This window comes from Anoplophora glabripennis, unplaced genomic scaffold, assembly GCF_000390285.2.
Source record: "Anoplophora glabripennis isolate ALB-LARVAE unplaced genomic scaffold, Agla_2.0 scaffold69, whole genome shotgun sequence".
In the NCBI taxonomy this organism is placed as follows: domain Eukaryota; kingdom Metazoa; phylum Arthropoda; class Insecta; order Coleoptera; family Cerambycidae; genus Anoplophora; species Anoplophora glabripennis.
The window spans coordinates 1387429-1407209 of NW_019416383.1; the positions used below are offsets into that span (position 1 = coordinate 1387429).

At 32.1% G+C, this 19781-nt stretch overlaps 2 protein-coding genes across 5 annotated transcripts in view; one reads left to right on the forward strand and one right to left on the reverse strand.

Moving 5' to 3' along the window:
* The window catches only part of LOC108917073 (period circadian protein), a 46164-nt gene extending 28386 nt beyond the window's left edge, over positions 1 to 17778 (reverse strand). For 2 of the 4 annotated variants that reach the window (XM_018723506.1, XM_018723505.1), the window contains exon 1: positions 17602 to 17778. The gene's annotated coding sequence lies outside the window, so the exon portion shown is untranslated. The remainder of the gene's footprint in view (positions 1 to 17601) is intronic. The other 2 variants (XM_018723508.1, XM_018723507.1) reach the window with 1 other exon arrangement.
* LOC108917042 (putative uncharacterized protein FLJ37770) lies at positions 4067 to 4558 on the forward strand. Its single transcript, XM_018723468.1, has one exon. The coding sequence runs from the start codon at positions 4067 to 4069 to the stop codon at positions 4556 to 4558; it is 492 nt and encodes a 163-aa protein (XP_018578984.1).
* Positions 17779 to 19781: the final 2003 nt, after the last annotated feature.

A 19781-nucleotide genomic window follows, 5' to 3' on the forward strand; every position in this document is an offset into this window, starting at 1 on the left:
TTTTTTTCAAAAACATTTGTAAGAAACTTCTAAATAAGTTATAATTTTCTTAATAACAAGAATATGATAATATTTTTACCCATGTTTCCAATTGCAGACATTAGTTCAGAGAGTTATGTGGGAGAGGAAACGGCGTATTATTAATAAGTTAATATTTTGCAAAAGTTATTTGCATTGCGCAGATAATAATAACATTAAACTTTTCATGATAAAAATGCAAAACGCACATTGCAAAAACAAAAGAATAACCAATAAGGAGAACATTTTATCTGGGAAATTATTTCCGATTCTTTAGTTTTTTTATTCTAAATATATTTTCGTTGCAATTATCTCCGAGTTACATTTGGGTTGGCGCACTTGCTTCGAAACCATTACTTTAAGTAAATTAAGCGTTACGCAAGGAAATTGAAGGCTATGCCGATTTAACGTGGTCTGCAACGTGATAGTTTTACTCGGTGACCACGAAAACGCTAGCAACTGCCTTTTCAATGACGCAGAACGGAAATAAATTTACACGGGGTCGGAATGGAAGAGGAAAAAATGGAAATAAAAGGTCGAAGAATCGTAAAAAGACTTTGTCGGAGTTGAAATTGTACAAGATGAAATAAGCCTCCAATATTTTCTTAGCTCGTCTAAAAATAAGAGTAATGTTTTGAAATAAAATTGATTTAAACATTTTTACATGCAGAAAATACGTGAAAATAATCACTTTATTTGTTAAAAACTTATTGTTAAAGGTAATATATTCTGTCAAAAATAATTATTAATAACAGTTGCAACATCTATTATGTTAACAATTTATAAATAATTAGTTCATAGCGGAACAACTTCACAAAACAGTTTTATTCACAATTGGAGAACGAAAAACATAATTTATTTTTATTTTGTCCAATTCTCTTGTACTCTTATTTTAGTGGTTTTCCATAACTTTATTTCATCAATCTTCAGGACTTCCCCAAGGGCCCATTCTGGGGCCACTCTTGTTTGTTGTTTTTATTAATGATCTAACTAAAAATATTGATGATGTCAGTTACCTTATCCGCATGACCTTCATTTGTTTTTAGGAGTTAAATCTTCTATTTACAATACATATACAATATATATTACAATAGATTACATTATAATCTTAACAAATTGAATAGTTGGTGTCCAAAAAAAATTTACCTCTGAAGCAAACGTAAAGTTATGTTGTATATATGTTATTCGTAAGTCTTGTTTAAATAATATATACGTTCGAGGCCTGAAAGAACTATTGTTTGAATGTTATTGAAGAACTAAGAGCAGAAGTTGGTATTACTTAGTCTAATAATAACTCAAATTCATTATCAGTTGAAACTATTTTTGAAAATGATATAAGTATCCTAAACGTCTGTAGATAGAATAATTAAAATTTACCCAAAATTAAAACCCGCATTTAACTTTTATCTTTTATGAAACGAATTGACAACTATAAATCATAGGTTTTCTTTGTATATTTTACGATTCAATTAGGACCAGAATTTAAAATTGTATTTTTTATACAAAAAAGTTTTTTACGTTTTTTTTTTAAATAATGTACTACTGCCTACCGTTCATTTCTGTCGGCTTATTCTTTTAATGAATATTAATCCGCCTAGTTGAAACATAATATTATATTGACATTTAGCCTGGCCATAATCAAGATGGCACGTTGTACAATTATTTTCAACATATCCCGTTTTTTGCGTAATATCTGCTAAATGTGATCCATTTATTTGTCACGTTAATACTAAATCACCAAATCATGGGGCACGTTGCAAATATAAAGACGGATATTTATAGGATGTTAATTTTGCGAACAATCGAGCAAAGGGGATTCGCAATAATGAAACGCCCTTTGTGTTGCAGTATTGTATATTCGATGAAATTAACCTTTTATGCAGCCTATTTTCACGTGGTTGTAACTGAATAGCCTTTGTTTAAAGTCAAGCGAGCCGTGAGTTAAGTTGTCAGGAATAGAACCAATTTTAGTGGTAAAAAATAAAAAGGGCCTATTACGGGAAATTTAATATACAGGGTGATTCACTGTTTATGATTAGGACTTTAACCATCGATAGATCTCATCAAAATAATGTCATTTGGAAGTATACGCTTCATCTTTCAAAGGCTTTTTTTAGAGATATAAGCTTTTGAAAAAACATTTTTTTTGGTTTTTATTTATTTTTTCTTAAACTATGAAGGGCATTTGTTTTATATTTAGTATGAAGTGTACGAATAAAAAGCTCTATCAATTCTACAAATTATTGTGAAAATAGATCAATCATAGGCGTCCGTAAGGGACTTTGATTACCCCTATTTTTAATATAATTTCTATGCCACCGGAAATGTTTCAAAATTAATATATTTTTTTTATATTTCGGTTTATTTATTCTACAGCGAAAATATATCTCACTATTTTTAAATTAAATGCTTTTTGAGAAAAATAGCTTCGTATGGATTCATTATATGTAAAATGGTTAAGTTTTTCAAATAAAGTAGTACAGAATAAACTATTTAATATTGAGAAACAAACAGAAATAACAAGTGACAATAGAGAACAAAAGAAATGGTGTCACAACAAATGTTCGAAATGTTATCCTCGAACCTTAATGCATTTCTCACATCGCCTAATTAAGCTTAATCATATTGGGTTTTAGTTAAGAGTTTCACAATTATTTTTAATTCCTCATCTTAACATTTCATGAGTACAGACTGGTAAACTATACACCCTTTCTTTAATAAATTCCCAAACGAAATAATCCATGGGAATTAGATCTGGCGATCGTGACGGCCAAGCAACGGGACCGGTACCAGGTTCTGCATTTCCAAAATATTCCCGATCCAACGACGTGGATAGTGCTGCCCGAGCCACTGCCTAATTTGAATACCATAATGAGCCGGAGCGCCATCCACCTGAACTTACATATTTCTCCCAAAAAGTAACGGTAACTTGTCGAATAAAGTATTTAAATCTTCTTCTTTCTTTGAAAAACTTAACCATTTCACATGTAATGAAGCCATTTTTCTCAAAAACCAAACATTTCATTCAAAAATAGTAAGAGAGCCCCTTACGGACGCCTATGATTGATCTATTTTCAAAATAATTTGTAAAATCGATAGAGCTTTTGGAAGAAACAGTGTATACTTCAAAATGATTTTATTTTGACGAGATCTATAGATGGTTAAAGTCCTAATCATAAAAAGTGAATCACCTTGTAGAGTACAACATAGCGGACCCTGTATGCGTTATAAAATTTTGATATTTACACATAAGGATACCTACAATTTAATTAAAGTTTTTTTTTTAACACAGAGTAAGCGATGGAATTGAGAAAGAAACAAAAATTACTTATGGTAAGGAGAATTTCTCGTGTAGAAAAAAATATTTTTTTAAATCTACCAACGCCGTTCAAAATACAAGAATGGTAATGGTCAAAGTGGAACACACTGATATGTCACTAATTATTGAGCACCAGTTGCCGAATTTAATTAATGAACATGAAGGCAAACAAATCTCTCTTCGTCATGTCGACCGTTCACACCTATCGATGTGTAGTATTGAGTTCAAAGGCCAGTGAATGACCCCCTTAGAAAAAAGATAAAGCAGTTCTCTATGGTTAAATCGAGTGTTGTCACACTGACCTTGCACCAGCAACAAACATGGATTTAAAATTTGAATCAACAACGTCATAATTTATTGGTAATGTAAGTAAAAGTATGTAATTGGACATGCTTTAATATCTATGTCCTCTTCGATGTCGAAACTGAAAATATAAGTATAATCTGATATGTTACTATAGATATTTCTTTATTCAGATTTTGTTATACTACTGTGTTCAAAAAATGTTGAATTACTTATTTCAAATTCGCGGGTATTATGAAAGCATACAATTATTTTTTGTATGTTGGTAGTACTGTCCTGTGTCTATGCAGAGTTTCAAGTCAATATATTTAATTGATGCAGAGCTACTCGTGTTTTGTAAACATACGAATCGAAAGTGAATTTATAGATTTTTACCGTGTGATTTGTTGAGCATTTCATTAAATTTTGTTTGCGGAAACTTTGAGGATGTTACAGAAGGCCTTTAGTGATGGGGTTATGTTGCAAAAAAATGTTTACAACTGGTACAAAGACTTTAAAGAAGGTAGAGAGAGAGTTAAGGACGAACATCGTTCCGGACGACCATCAACGTCAACTGATGAAAAACACATTACTCAAATCAGAGATCTTGTGCTCGAAAACCGTCGATTAACAATAACAGACCTTCTTGATACTGTTGGCATTTCAAAATATTCGGTAAATACTATTTTAAAAGATTTGTTGTACCTTAGACGCGTCAAATCTTGTTTGGTTCCAAAATCGCTCAACTTTTTGGAAAAACAGCGTCGCGTTGACATCTGCGAAACAATAATTTCTGACTACCAAGACATCATGAAACCCATCATTACTGGAGACAATATTTGGATCTACGCTTACGACCCGGAAACAGCCGATCAATCAAGTGAATATCGTGCAAAAGGTGAACCAAGACCGAAAAACCACGCCAAATTCACTCAATAATCAAGGTCATGTTGATAGTTTTCTTTGATTCGTGGCGTAATGCACTATGAATTTCTTCCAACCGGCCAAACTGTTAACAAGGAATATTATTTGAGTGTTATGCTATTCGCCGCAAAAGGCCGGAATCATGATAATGCATAGGCTCACACATCATTGATAATTCGAGACCATTTCACCAAATATTCAACGTATCGTTCCGCAACCACCGGTTTCTCCTGATTTATCACCCAGTGACTTCTGGCTATTCCCTAAACTCAAAAGACCACTCCGTGGACACCGTTTCGACTCGATCGAGAAAATAAAAGCCGAATCGACGAAAGCATTGAAGGCCATACCGAAAAAGGACTTTTCAAACTATTTCGAGTTGAAAAAAACGTTAGCATAAGTGCATTGTATCGGGTGGGGATTACTATGAAGGCGACGAAATTGATTTGGAAGCCTAAATAAAGATTTGTTTATTTTTTAAACAAATTCACCTTATTTTTTGGACAAAGGGTTATAACTAATTCTGAGAATGATATACACTAATATGTATTAATGTTCCGTAGCTAGTTTGTCATTGCTTTGTGGAAGAAATTCCATTATGTTAATATAAAATAAGAAAAGAAAGTGAGAAAACATTTTAAGGGATATAAGGAACTAAACATACAAGAGGAACAGTACTTATAGTCGAAAGCAGATTCGTTGGCCGTTAAAAGGAATCACTGAGGATTGAAAACCTAATTTGTTGTTCAATCTCTGTTACACAAACCAAAGAGCCATACGAATTTCAAAGTGACAGCAATGGAGGGGTGGGGGGCGATACATCTTCGTATCTCTGAGCAGCTTATCTGATGAGTTTCCTTCAGTTTTCACTTTTATTCATGTAACCCAACTGGATGTATTTATAAACATAACATTACATAAAGCTCATTGTCCCCCACCAAGATTCCATATAATAGGTTACGGGGTAGATCCTTTAGAATTGTTATAGCGACGAGTTGCATAACTCTTCTAATTATAGACTGGCATCAAGTAAAGGGAATTCGTTTTTCCATGAATAATCGTTTCGGAGGCGGTAACATTTATATCCACCACACAAGCGTGGGTTTTTCCTAAGGAAATTCAGAAATAGTACTATATTAGTCTATATTTAGCAGCTTGAAGCCTGATTTGTATAAGTCAACTCCTCTGTTTATTCCTAAGTATAAACCATTAGATAAGTGTAGCTTATAGAGTCGATCTCAACTTTATTTATAATACTTGTTAAGAAGCTCTGAGGAGAAAGGTGTATGTAAACTACCAAAACTGAAAAGAATGTTCCGACCCACTTGTTAACAAGAGTTGATATTCTTTGACTTGCTTTTTTTCGAATAATATCCAGTACAAGCGCTATTCTTATTCTTGTTATAATACACAGGATGGTCCCGTACAAATTTCAAGCTACTTTTTACTTTTAAATTATCTGGGTTACTCAGATAATGGATATAACTAGTTTCAAGAAATTTTTTTGTTTTAAGGTATTTTTTAAATATTTCCCATTGTCAATTTCTAACAATGTGACAGTTAAAAAGATGTTTCTGCAGGAGGTGATAAAATGATTTGGATTTGATTGATCTATTTAAGATAACTTTTTCTGTTTCATCTTGTCTATGTGTTTTCGAATATTCTGTAACACTAACTTACGTTTTAACTTTCAACTTTCCCACAATTAAAAAATAGTCAGTCCCATTAACCAAAAAAACAGGAATACGATGTTGTTAGAACCTTTGTTATCCAATTTTTTTAAATATTACATGAATTTCTTAGATTGTCGATTGTATTATCCTGTATACAGGGTGTCCCAGAATAACGTGTACAACAGATTCGTGGACTCAAAATTCACCTATATCCGAAATCGCTTATTATATTTAACAAAGTGCCAGTTTCTGATTTTGTAGGTTGATTGTAATTTCAATTTGATCTTCAAATCATTGTGCCTTCGAATTCTGTTTTACTACAAGTGGAATAATAAATATTCACAATGAACATAATCAAAATCGAGTTATTTACAAAATTCAAAAAAATTTCACAAACTTTGAAGCCATCTAGCGGCTAAACGTAGTGATTTCGGATATGGGCGAATTAGCATAAATCTGCCTATTTTGAGCACGAATCTGAGGTCTTCCGTTGTACACGTTATTCTGGGACATCCTGTATATCTAAACTGAAATTATGCACTTTAAACTCGCATGCGTTCGTTACAGACAAAACTATTATATATTTTATCGCTGTTTTTACAAGGCTAATAATAATATTTCTGCATAAATTGCAAGGAAACGTTAAGAACAGGACCTTCCTTCGTCAATGTTCATCAAGTGCTGCTGTTTAAAGGTCATAAAAGAATGATAATATAATGAACTGAATGAAAATGTTATACAAGAGATGTAATCGCTTTTGGTATGTTCTTTCAGTTACAAATATGTAGATACGTCGACCTACACAAAATGAAAGTCTTTCTGCTAACTTGAAACGAAAATATAAAAATTTTACTAATACTGCTTCTTAGAATTAAAAATAGCAAAGTATTAAAATACGTATTTTGTTAAAAAAATGTATTAAAGCAGAAGTAGACATTCTCCAAATTGGAAGGGAAGTAAGTACCTATTTCATCTGCGTTTTATATAACTACAGAAAAAAATCATTTTTGGTGAGTTTTTTATTTAAATAGGTATTATTACGCAAATGTGGAAAATATTACTAAAAGTCCCTTGTCACAATCTGTTTAAAAAAAGCCATGTTAAAGATGATAATTGAATAACTTTAGCTGTCACTCTCAGGCGCAACTGTAAAAGTAAAGAGTTAGGTAAACTGACAGACAGCATGGTTGCATAATGTTTAATACTTTGGAGCTAAATTTAATGATGAATAAATGAAATTACTAAATTTTCTTGTGAAATTTTAGTCATTTCTAGGTAGGTAAGTATTGCAAACATATCATTTCTATAAATCTGTTACTAAAAACTTAATTATAATCATCTCTTTAACCAGGACAAAAGGTAATAAAAGAGTGAATATTAAATTGCTCCTTCCTTATTTTCAGCAGGCACGGAACTAGTCCTAAGTCTTGAAGATTTTTATTGAAAAATCTCCTGGTAGTTACCTAATATAAATAAAATATAAATAAATAAATCAAACAATGGAAAAATCAGCGTAGAAAAAACTAGAGTAAAATTTTTCTCTATACAAAAATTGTTTTGAATTTTTGTTTATCTCTCAATACAAAAACTTGAAACTCTATCAGTTCAACTTTTTTATCTGTTACTTTAAACGAGGCAATATTGTCTCGTCTTGTAAATATCTCGTAAAATCATCACAAATTCGACTGACTTCCAATTCGTGAAAGTGGTTTATACAATTGCTGAAAAACTGGAAATAATTAGTTTGTTCTACAAGAATAATGACAAGAATGCTTTTTAGTGATCGTCGTCCTGATAAAAGAACTTCGCATCGATACGTCCTGGATTTAGTGCATAAATTTTCGGAAACTGAAAAGCATCAACGTGAACAGGTCGTACGTAATGAGGGTAGTTGTCTTGGGTCACATCGCAATGGAACCAAATTTGGGTCTCAGGAAACTCGCAAGTGCTTCAGGAATTTCTGTCACTAGTTGCCGGCGAATCTTAAAAATTCATAAGTAGCACCCATACAAAATTGATTTAGTACAAGAAATTAATGAAGACAATCCTGATCGCCGCTTGCAGTACTGTGAAGAAATGAGTGATCGTGCTCGAAGGAATCCAATTTTTTTGTACTCAAACTGTATATCCGATGAATGTAAGTTCCAACTGGATGGTCGCCATAATTGCCGCTACTGGATTGATGAAAATCCACAGATTTTTCATGAAACTCATACGCAGTATCTGAGGAAATTGTATGTTTGAGCGGGCATACTAGGAGACCTCCTACCGGGAAATCTGGATGGAAACATGTATCTGAATCTACTGGAAACGAATATCTTCCCGATGATTGTGGAAGTATTGGAATATGACAACGCTTTGCCAGAAGAGGATGGTGGCTTCACCAGGATGTGCCCCACCACATTATGCCGCAGCTGTGCGTGATTTTCTTAACCAGAACTTTCCAGATCACTGGATAGGATGCAGTGGTTCAATTGAGTGACCTCCCAGATCGCCAGAACTAACACCCTTAGACTTTTTTCTATGGGGACACTTAAAGTAGAAAATTTATGCAACACGACCGAACTCACTTGACGAGCTTCGTCGGCGATTTGTTGAAGAATGTCGTCAGATAACGCCCTAAATGCTTCGAAATGTTTATTCGGAAGTGGAGCAATGATTTTATTATTGCATGGAAGCGGAGGGAAACCAATTTCAACATTCAGTAAAACAACATTATTTCATTCATTGATATTTTGTTTATTCTTTAAGTGATGATTTTATTGTCATATCCAAAACAAATTTAAAAAGTCGTATGTCGTCGTGAGCAGAATTGAAAAAGCTTTTTTTTAATACCTTTATTTTCCAAGCGGGAAGTTTTAATTGCAACACCTTGTAGATAGCCTAGTGGAGTCCTGGTCAACCCATTTTTATTAGTCGTAGAATGCTCTAGAAAAGTATTACAGACGAATTTCGGGACACCCTGTATAATTTGGGGAATAGAAGAAGAAAAATGATTAGCACCAATTAACCTTGATCTAATTCATTTGCAAGTGAACTGTCTCGTTGCATTGATAAACAGACAGGGCGGCCAACACACGGTACCTCAGAGGTTGCAACGTGTCGAGCGCCCTTGTCTGTCGAACGCAGGTGCCCTTGGCTGACTTGATCCTTTTATACAACCTATCTGATATTATTTCCCTTTAGACATGCATAACGCTCCGATTGTTATATGGTGATTATATAAATAAAACATACTGGTGGACTTGTTTACCTCAACACCGATTATTCACCCATAACATCGTCTCGTTTTTTTTGCAACCGATCATTGTTAGACACTTGGACGGGAAAATAGTGGGTGCGCTTCAATTCTTGATAAATAGGTCAAACACATGTTTCAATCGGCGGATCATTATATTCAAGATTAAATGTAGAGAATATAATGCATATACAAGGAAAAATATTTCAAAAAAATAATTGAATATTCTGTAAAAAAAATAACAGCCTCACAAAAAAAACTGTGCACTGGACTAGACCACTATATATCCTTATGTTTTCGAGATCGCTTGCTCCGAATCCGAGGTCCGTTTGACCTTGTCAGATCAGTTTAAAGGTCATTTCAAGGTCAAACGAGAAAAACCACTATGGTGGGGACAATAATGGTTGTTATATGTTTTTGGGGTGGCTGAATCCGATTCCGAGGTCTGTTTAGCCTTGTTAGGTCAGCTTCAAGGTCATTATAAGGTCATTCCTAGGTCAAACTGAGAAAAATCCACTATAGCGTGAGCAACCAAAGTAATTAAATGTTTTTTTCGGGTCGCTGAATCCAAATTAAGGTTCCTTTTGTCTCTACCGAGTCAAGATCAATGTCATTTTTGAGGTTAAACTGAGTAACTTCTAAATAGGGTTTAGTGGGAGTACTCGAGGTTTTTTTAGTCGCTTTATTAGGACTCCATTTGATCTTGTTGCAACAGGGTCAATGTACTTTGAAAGCTACTTAATTCTCATACCTATTAGTTGGCTTGTCTTACAAAGCAATTTTTGCCTCGCTCATCTATCATGGACCGAAAGACTCTCAACATTCACATTAAATGATCTTTTTCAATCACGTTTGAAAATCTGACACTATAATTTTAATTGGTTACTAACACTTTCATTCATCGCGGTAAGAAAGGTTCTGGATAGTTGCCGTGCTTGAAGTTGAGGGAGAATTTTGGTAGACAGTTGAGTGCGTTTATGGTACATGTCAACAATATAGTAATATTCGTTTCGTATTCTATGGTGGAAGATGAATATTCACATTCCATTAATGATAATTTTTTTTTTTAAACTCGACGTAATGAAATTTTTACATGTAGACTATCCGAATGTCTTTGCACTAATGGACTTAAAATATCTTTACTGACATACTCCGTTAAAATCAAATTTTAATCATCACTAAAAGCCTCATTTCTATGATGGTTCTAACATAGCCTTTACAATCCTGCTACCATGAAGGGTACTGGACAGGATGACAACTGCTCCGACAGGAGATGTGTAGAATGATTCGCTTCTCGGTTTGACCTTGAAATTACCTTTAACCTGACCTGACAAGGTCAAACGGACCTCAGATTCGGACTCAGCGACCCCAAAAACATATAACAACCACGGTTGCCTCCACCATAGGGGGTTTTTCTCGATTTGACCTTGAAATTACCTTTAACCGACCTGACACCAGCCACCACGGAAACATAAAGATATAGTGGTCTAGTCCGTTGCACTGAATCTTTTTTTTATGGGGCTGTATAATATTTAAGTTAACAGAGATAAAAAAACTAAGAAAAAATAACATATCTACAGGTATAGGTTAGGGTTGCCAGATTGCCAGCTAACGATTACCGAACACCAATGGCGGCTCGTGCTATATGAAAATGGGTGGGCACAATTAGTTATGTGTGTTTTGGGAGTGGGGTCACAGAAGACAGATGCACAGGCAAAACAAAAAAAAACCCAACACTTGCNAAATTACCTTTAACCGCCCTGACACCAGCCACCACGGAAACATAAAGATATAGTGGTCTAGTCCGTTGCACTGAATCTTTTTTTTATGGGGCTGTATAATATTTAAGTTACAGAGATAAAAAAACTAAGAAAAAATAACATATCTAGAGGTATAGGTACCACAAGGTAGTGTGCTTGGCGCAATGCTATTTACAAGCTCCATCAACGATTTGCATTGAAATTATACGTTGCCTTGGTTTCTTTTTTATGTTGCATTGACATTAAAAGTTGTAGTCTAATTAGTTATTAGCTCTTTTTTGGGGTTTAGTTTTGGCCAGCAAAGTTCAAACGTACATAAAAAAATATTTTTATAATAATTAAATGACATATCGCTGTAACACAGAAATGTGACGTGATACGTAGTTTTTAATGCGATTTTCGTGTTCACTAGATGCGAATTTCGTCCGTGGTACAAAGAAAAAGTTGAAATTTGTTGACCAGTGTAATGAAATACGTTTATTAAAAAAAAAGAGGTACTATCCTGGTCGTCTTAAATCGGATATCCTCAAATCAGTTGCAAACGATGAAACAGAGTAAAAAAATAATCCATTTCGTATTATCGTGTTGTTGTTGGTTCATAAATCTATAAAGTCATTTCACGTTGTACGGAAACGTGAGCTTACGCTAATTAAATACAAATAATGTCAAAATCCTAAAGCATATTGGCATATATAATTACATAAAACAGAAAATGGATATGATTATTTCTCAAAAATATATATTTTAAATAATTTTGTTGAGGAAATTAGATAGTTTGAATCGGTAAGTTTTTTCTTATTTGAAATTTATGACGTCACTAAGCGAAAAATTAGGAAATTCAGTAATTCCCTGTTAGTACACCGATGGGGTGGCATAACTATTAGCCAATTCTGCACCGATTTTTTAGGTAGGAGTCTATAAATTCAATGACTCCACGCTCTGTACTAGAGGTCGCTAAGGTCTTTTCGATAATTTAAGGAAATGGGAGGAAAATCATCGACAAATTGAGCTATTTGTCATATATTAAAATATTTTTTTATTTTCAAAATATACTTGTAAAAGTAATTTATACATATAAAATAGCAATTAAAATTATTTAAGGATTTTCTAAACTTAAAGCATAATTCAATTAATCAAAACAACTTTTATAATTTATAAATAAATTAAATATCTAAACACAATTTTATGCGTTGTTTTCAATTTACAATTCGATATTACATAATTTAGACAGATTCAAGCTTCTAGCTTACAGTAGACCAAAATATCACCAAAATGTCTACATTTGACGCAACATTTTGGAATTTTTATTTAATGTCTTAAGTCCCAAGACATGCTATAATTTCTTTAGGACTTCAGTTAGATCAGAATGAAAAAGAAAATATACCTCTCATAGTTTTTAATCTATTTTCATTTTGCGATGCAATTAACAAGTTGAAAAATACCCTATTTCAAAAAACGACGAATATTCGTCAGAATACTTTGTATATACGAAGTATATGAAACAGAATGTTGTGTTTTAATGTAATCATGATCATATTATTGTATCTTGTACGTATCTTGTACTAGATACGATTTATTTATAATTTTTTAACAAAAGTTTTATAGAAAATTCACAACAAATGTTTGAAATGCTTCTTCATAACATTGTCTTAAATAAACAATGATTTAAAGAAAAAAAATTCCGTTTGAGTTAGGTAACTAAAAATTCTTTTCCTTGCATATGTTATCAGGCTTATACGACATTTATCCGCAAATGGTTATTTACTGACACATTTGCTGTCTGGAAAGTAAAACATGCTAATTCCTTAATATACACTTAATTATTTAAATATGAAACAAATCTAAATAAGAAAGAAAGCAGAAGAAGAAAAACCTATTTGTGACAGAATGTTTCTCTTCACCAATTATAGACGATAAAGGAATGCTACTTTTCAACAAAATACCTACGTCTGTTTAAATAACTAAATTAACGATATGGCGCTACACGTTTTTGTAATCTATTTTTAGCAATAAACGTGACAGTAATCGGTCACAATCGATATTGTGGCCAGAAACACACAAAAATAAACGGGATGAATGAATTATGCAGGTGAGTTGCAAATTAAATCGTACCAAAAATAGTTTAGTCACGTGGTCTACTCTTTATGAATTAAAAAATAAGTTTTTCCGTATTTTTTTAAGAATATTTTTTGTATTCTAGCATGAACATACTTGTAAAACGAAACAAACCTACCTAATGGTTTTTCATTATAAATTTATTGGAACATAAATAAATAGCTTGTTCAAAATGGAAATTAGTAGAAAAATACATCCGTTTACAGATTTTTAAATACCAAATCACTCTTGATACTATTGGACTAATTTTTAAATGAATCATTTATTAATTATCATTTTGTTGTTGATTGTGGCAGAGGCTACGCCTATTTTACCTTAATTTAAGGATTTTCTCGTTTGGGGACTGCTGATATTCAAAATTTGATAAGATAGATAAAAAAAACACTTTCAGGTTAAGGGTCGAAATAGAAGAATACAATATTTGGACATCGTATCATCTTGATTTAGATCCGGGTTAGTTGAAATCTATTTATAACATGCCATTAAATCAGATGAATTACCTAATTTATTTCAAACATGAATTCTGTCAAAGCTTTTGACTGTTTGAAACCATACATCCCTTTAAAGTTAAAATAATAATTGCGTTTTTATGATATGTTAACCTTATATTCCATATAAGTACGGAGCAAATAGTATTAGTTATCATAAATAATGGACAAGAGCATATTTTAAACAGTATTTTGAAGTTTTAATTAACTCGAATGTCATACTGACATTTGCTACTCTTTTATTGAAGCAGAAATCTTTGAAAATTAATATTTCCTGTCGATAACTATAATTGAAATTCAATAGATCCTAACGAATTGGATTGGAAGTTTTTGTAATACAAAATGTACATTTATATGTGTATCGAATAACCTTTTTTCGTATAAATAAGAGTAAGTGCTGCTTCTAAATTAAGATCAGTTGGGATTGAAAGATTTACATAGACCTATATTACCAAGACATTTCCTTTCTGCTGAATTATTTGCTTATACAGGGTGAAATTGAAAGTGTTGATTTTCTTTTAACTGACGTTTGTAGATACAAAAATAAGTAATAAGAAAAGGCGTTTTTTAACACATTTTTAATAATAAATATATTTAAAAGAAATACATCCTTTAAGACCGGTCTTTCCCTGCTTCTAGTCTACCTATAGTAGTTTGTGCATACTTGTATGAGCCTCAACATAGGACAGTGTTATAATAATTATTATTATAAAGGTACTAAGATAATTCAAATAAATCTTACTAAAAATGTAAAAGAAGTAATCTTAAGTAAAATGTGGAAATATGCGTATCATTTTAAATATAAAGGTATTAAACTGATTCAAATAAATATGCCAATGCTATTTGGGACATATCAACAGGAATCTTAGGAATCTTGTCTGTAGGGTTATATATCTTTTGCATGTCTAGATTTTTATTCTCGAAGAACATTGACTTCATTTAGTAGCACTTTTCAGGAAAAAATCTTTTGAGTTTATTTGAATTAGCCTACTATCGAAATAAATGATATCTATAGAGATATCTACTAAATGTTGTTTTTCCCTGTACTCCTGTTCTACTATTTTAACATGTCAAATCTTTCCCAAAGTTTTGTTTATTTTGCGATACATTTCAAACCGCTTAAACCGCAATGGAAAATATTATTTATACATAAATAACATTAAGGATAACATGAATGTGCCCCTTACTGCTCAATAACAATTTTAAAAACATGTCTAAAAATATTTTTTGTGGTAACACTTAACACTAAATCAGACAAATTAAAAATAAGATTACAAAAATTCCTAATAGTTCCGAAGAGTTTAATCAAGTAGCCAATAAAAATGAAAATAAAGCAAGCCAAAAAATTATTCTACTTTATCATTTGAGCCGCCACTGCGTACTACAATATGCTGAACATCTTCTTTTTTTTAAAGAACGCGATATTTACGGAGATAGCACTCCCTTATGTTTTGCTAAAAAATAAAAAAAAGAAGAGCTTTTGAGACAAATGACCTTCGCAGTACTAAAGACAATAGTGCGACTTATAGTCAGTAAAAATTTGGAATTTTTTTATGAATTAACAAGAAAATTACGACGAGTTAAAATGAGATATCAATTCTGTAGGCAGAAAACCGTGATTTTTTCAACATTTTCAATAATAACTAAAAAATGGGATAACGAAACAAACTGAAGTTTTAGCACACAATAGAGTAATAGTGAGGCTATATATGGTCCAAATTTCAATTTTTTTCGCTCCTACGTTTTCTTAATATCGGTTTCCAAACTCAGGGGTCTATTTCATTTATTTCGATAGTAGTTCTTCCGAAATCAGTTGAATATGCAAAAAAACGTCTGGTAACAAAATTTTATGAGTTTCATAGGCGTCCCTAAAAAAATTTTCTGCTAAAGGTAAAAAATTATAATAATTTATGTATATAATGTGTAGAAAATTTCTATTATATGTTCATTTGGCCAACAACATATTTTAATTATTGATGTCCTCAAACAATTTTATTATATTGGTGGTAAATTTCGTTATGTTCCATTTCAAAAGGTCTCCAAAATGCCATGTTGTGATAATATCAGTAAACAAAATATCCCTCGTATTTCTCCCTTTCGCAATTGTATTATGAATGATTGATAGAAGATGTCTATAATATATTAAAATTACCTGATCCACACCAAATTCCGCATTGCTGCACTGCATTGCTAGGCAATTTATGAACCACTTGTCGTCTGCTGTGATTTATTGCCCAGTAGCCCAATACAACTGTAATCGTTTTCTTTTACCCGCGCTCGCATTCTTCAACTGAACGTATATTATCTCCACGTTTAGTTCGACCAGACCTGTTTATCGGTATGGCTAAATAAATATGGGAACAAGTTTTTTAAATATTTCAATGCCGAGTTGCTGCGTAGCGACCGAGCCTGGTACATACCTTGAAGTTATTGGTTCTTCAATTGACTTCGGAAAAACTTTAAAAATAAAGTAAAAAATACGATAGTTAATAAAAAATATAACATATAATTAAAAACAAATTATAATAATTATTAAAAACCTATAAGAGGAATTTCGGCTAAGCCGAATATTTGGCAAGTGAAGACATGCTTTCGTGTCTAGCAGTATGAAACGTCTCCACGATAAAGCATTTGTTTATGTTTGACAACTATATAGCAAATAATTGCATCATGTAGAAACGCTTTTAATGCTCTTAGTAAAAAAATACATCTTTATTGTTTGCATTCTATAACTTTTAAATCTCAGAATTAATTTTAACTATAATTCCCATTCTTTCAATTTTTATTATTTTCCATATGAATAAAATTTCATTTTCCAATAAATAGCATATGCAAAGGGAAAACTTTCGTCGGCACCCTGTATATTGTTAAAAAAATTAAATGTATTTCACAGATTTAAAAAAATATTAAGTAAAACTACGAGAAAAAAAAATGATAAAAGTTTTTAAAAAGGTCAGTGGCGCACATTTCTTTTTTTGTCTAATACTTATATTGGTTAAGGTGCCCCCCCGGGACGCCACAGAACTTAATAAGATTTTTACGAAAAAAACGATTTTTTAAAAAAGTGACACCCTGTAACTTGAAAACGAAGCATTACCGTACATATGTTTATATAAACTTTTCGACCTAGAGTCACTGAAAGAATCACTTCTTGAAGTTTAGCCTCGTACTTAAATAACACCTTGTATATGCGGAAAAAATTATAAGACCCTTGAAAAGCATTTCCACAGAATACCTAGATAAAATAATTCATCAACTTTGAAAAGATAGATGTATCATACACAAAATTGTACAAAGCCTTAATAAACAACAATATGTATATATTTTTTAATAAATATGCTTAATTATTTATAAGACGTCAATTGATAGTACAGTTGTCAACCGGGCAGGATATATTTTGATGATATTTTTATTTGCGCAATAATTTTGTAAATAATATTGTTATAATTAGCAATTAAATGCAGAAAATAAGTGATAAAATAAACATGCAGCTGAATATAGTACAACTGATTCTTACGGGAATGCATTCAAAATCATAAAACTTTAATGAAAACTTTTTCCGGTAGAAGCGACTGTTATACAGATAGAATAAATGCTGTTCCAAAAAGCACATAAATATTTTTAATTATTTGACGTTACATTACACAAGTAATTTTAATTAATGAGTTAGACATTTCATTGAACTAATTATGTTTATCTTTAGGAAAACATGCATTATTAAAAAATAAGCGTAAAAATTAATTGTCAACAGCATCAAAAATCGTGAAACATATGTTTTACTTACGGAAGAATTTGAAGATCGTCCTGATAAATAACATTTTCAAAAAGCGATAAGATATTTTTAAACTGCCGTCACTGTGTATATACAACTGACACGATGCGATGTTAGCAGAATACTAGTAAGAATGATTTGACCCGAGATCTGATGAAAGGAGAGAAGAGCACGCAACAGCGACTGAACAGAAAGAGATGAGGATAAACGTATCCTGCTGAAGTGAAGTCGACATAAAATTCACGCTGTTTGCAACGTGAGCCCCCTACTTATACCCTGTGTGTTTATTTTCTGCTCCAAAACATACAAGTTCCAATTATTGATTGAGCAAACCACAGCAACACAATTTCCTAAAATATACCTACGCCAACTATAGGCTTACAAGGCTTACATAGGGTGTTTCATGGCGAGTTGTACATGCGGACTGGCCCTTTAAAAAGTCATATGTCAAAATTTGTGGATATAGAGAAAGTGATTTTTTCATTTTCACTAAAACTACATAATTCAGAAACCAATAATTTGTTTCTGGTGTTCACCTGGACACAAAACTGATATATCGATTCGAATCGATTTTGTTTCTGAATCGATTCATAGATTCGCAGAGAAACTCGAATCGGAGTATAGAATCGAATCGAATTGTCAAATTGAATTAAAATGTCGAATCAAGTCGGTATAGTATGCCTGAAAATCGGTATATCGATTAGAATCCATTTATGGAAAAATCGAATTAGTAGGTATATCAATTCGAATCCAATCTGAACATTTATGTATAGCTTAAAATTGCTAGATTTTACTTTACTGGTGTATTGCGGTAAAATTTATTAACACAACGTTTTTCTCTCTGATATTTGGATTTATTAAATAATATTAAATCATCTTTAGAGACTATCTAGCAGGCTATACGACACATTTTCATAACATTCATTAGTTACGAGTATTATGCCTATTAAAAACTTTTTCACACTTTAATTTTGTAAAACGCAATTTATATTTACATTACATCTATAGTCCTTCCGAAGTCAGTTGAATATGCAAAAAAAAGTCTGGTAATAAAATTTAATTAGTTTCATAGGCGTCACTAAAAAAAATTTCTGCTGAAGGTAAAAAATTATAATAATTTGTATATGTGTAGAAAATTTCTATTATACAGGGTGTTCCTAAATAAGTGACGCAACGGAAAACTGTAAATTCCTCTTGAAAAAAGAAACATTTTTTTCCTCTTCCATTTTTCTCTCCGGGCTTTCGTTTTCGAGATACACGGTGTCAAAACTTTAATTTTTTTTTTAGTTTTTCGCCAATATCTTAGGAATCGTTTGAACTACAGGACTGAGCTTTTGTACACACATTACCACTATTAATAGCTACTTTTTCGCACCCTTCTCGAATTCATTGGACGTGCCAGTGGTGGAGATTTTAAGGTATCGTAAGGGTTTTTCCCCCCCTAAATTTTACGCCACTGGAAAAATTGACTTTTGACAGCAAATTCTAAAGCGCCAATGAATTTTACACAATAAGAGTTCTCTTGGTTCATTGCTCTAAAGTCAACCGTTTTCAAGAAAAATGACTTTTTATGAACAAAAGCAAACATTTTTGCTAACGTTCCATGTCAATACTATCGAAAAGTTGACCGATAGAGGTGAAGCCGCAGCGGCAGAAAGAAACATGATTAGAAGATGTAATGCGTGCATTCAAGCCAACGGACGTAATTTTGAACAGTTTCTGTAAATTTTACTCGCCAAATTGATAAAAAAAAGTTAAAATCCTATCTGTTGTTAAATTTCGTTAAAATTGTTAATTATTACTACCTATTTTTTGAATTACAAAAGATTTTCGAAACGTTAGCAAAATGTTTGCTTTTGTTCATAAAAAGTCATTTTTCTTGAAAACGGTTGACTTTAGAGCAATGAACCAAGAGAACTCTTATTGTGTAAAATTCATTGGCGCTTTAGAATTTGCTGTCAAAAGTCAATTTTTCCAGTGGCGTAAAATTTAGGGGGGGAAAACCCTTACGATACCTTAAAATCTCCACCACTGGCACGTCCAATGAATTCGAGAAGGGTGCGAAAAAGTAGCTATTAATAGTGGTAATGTGTGTACAAAAGCTCAGTCCTGTAGTTCAAACGATTCCTAAGATATTGGCGAAAAACTAAAAAAAATTAAAGTTTTGACACCGTGTATCTCGAAAACGAAAG

Coding starts and splice junctions, on each gene's coding strand:
- LOC108917042 (XM_018723468.1), top strand. CDS start 4,067: ATGTTACAGAAGGCCTTTAGTGATGGGGTTATGTTGCAAAAAAATGTT.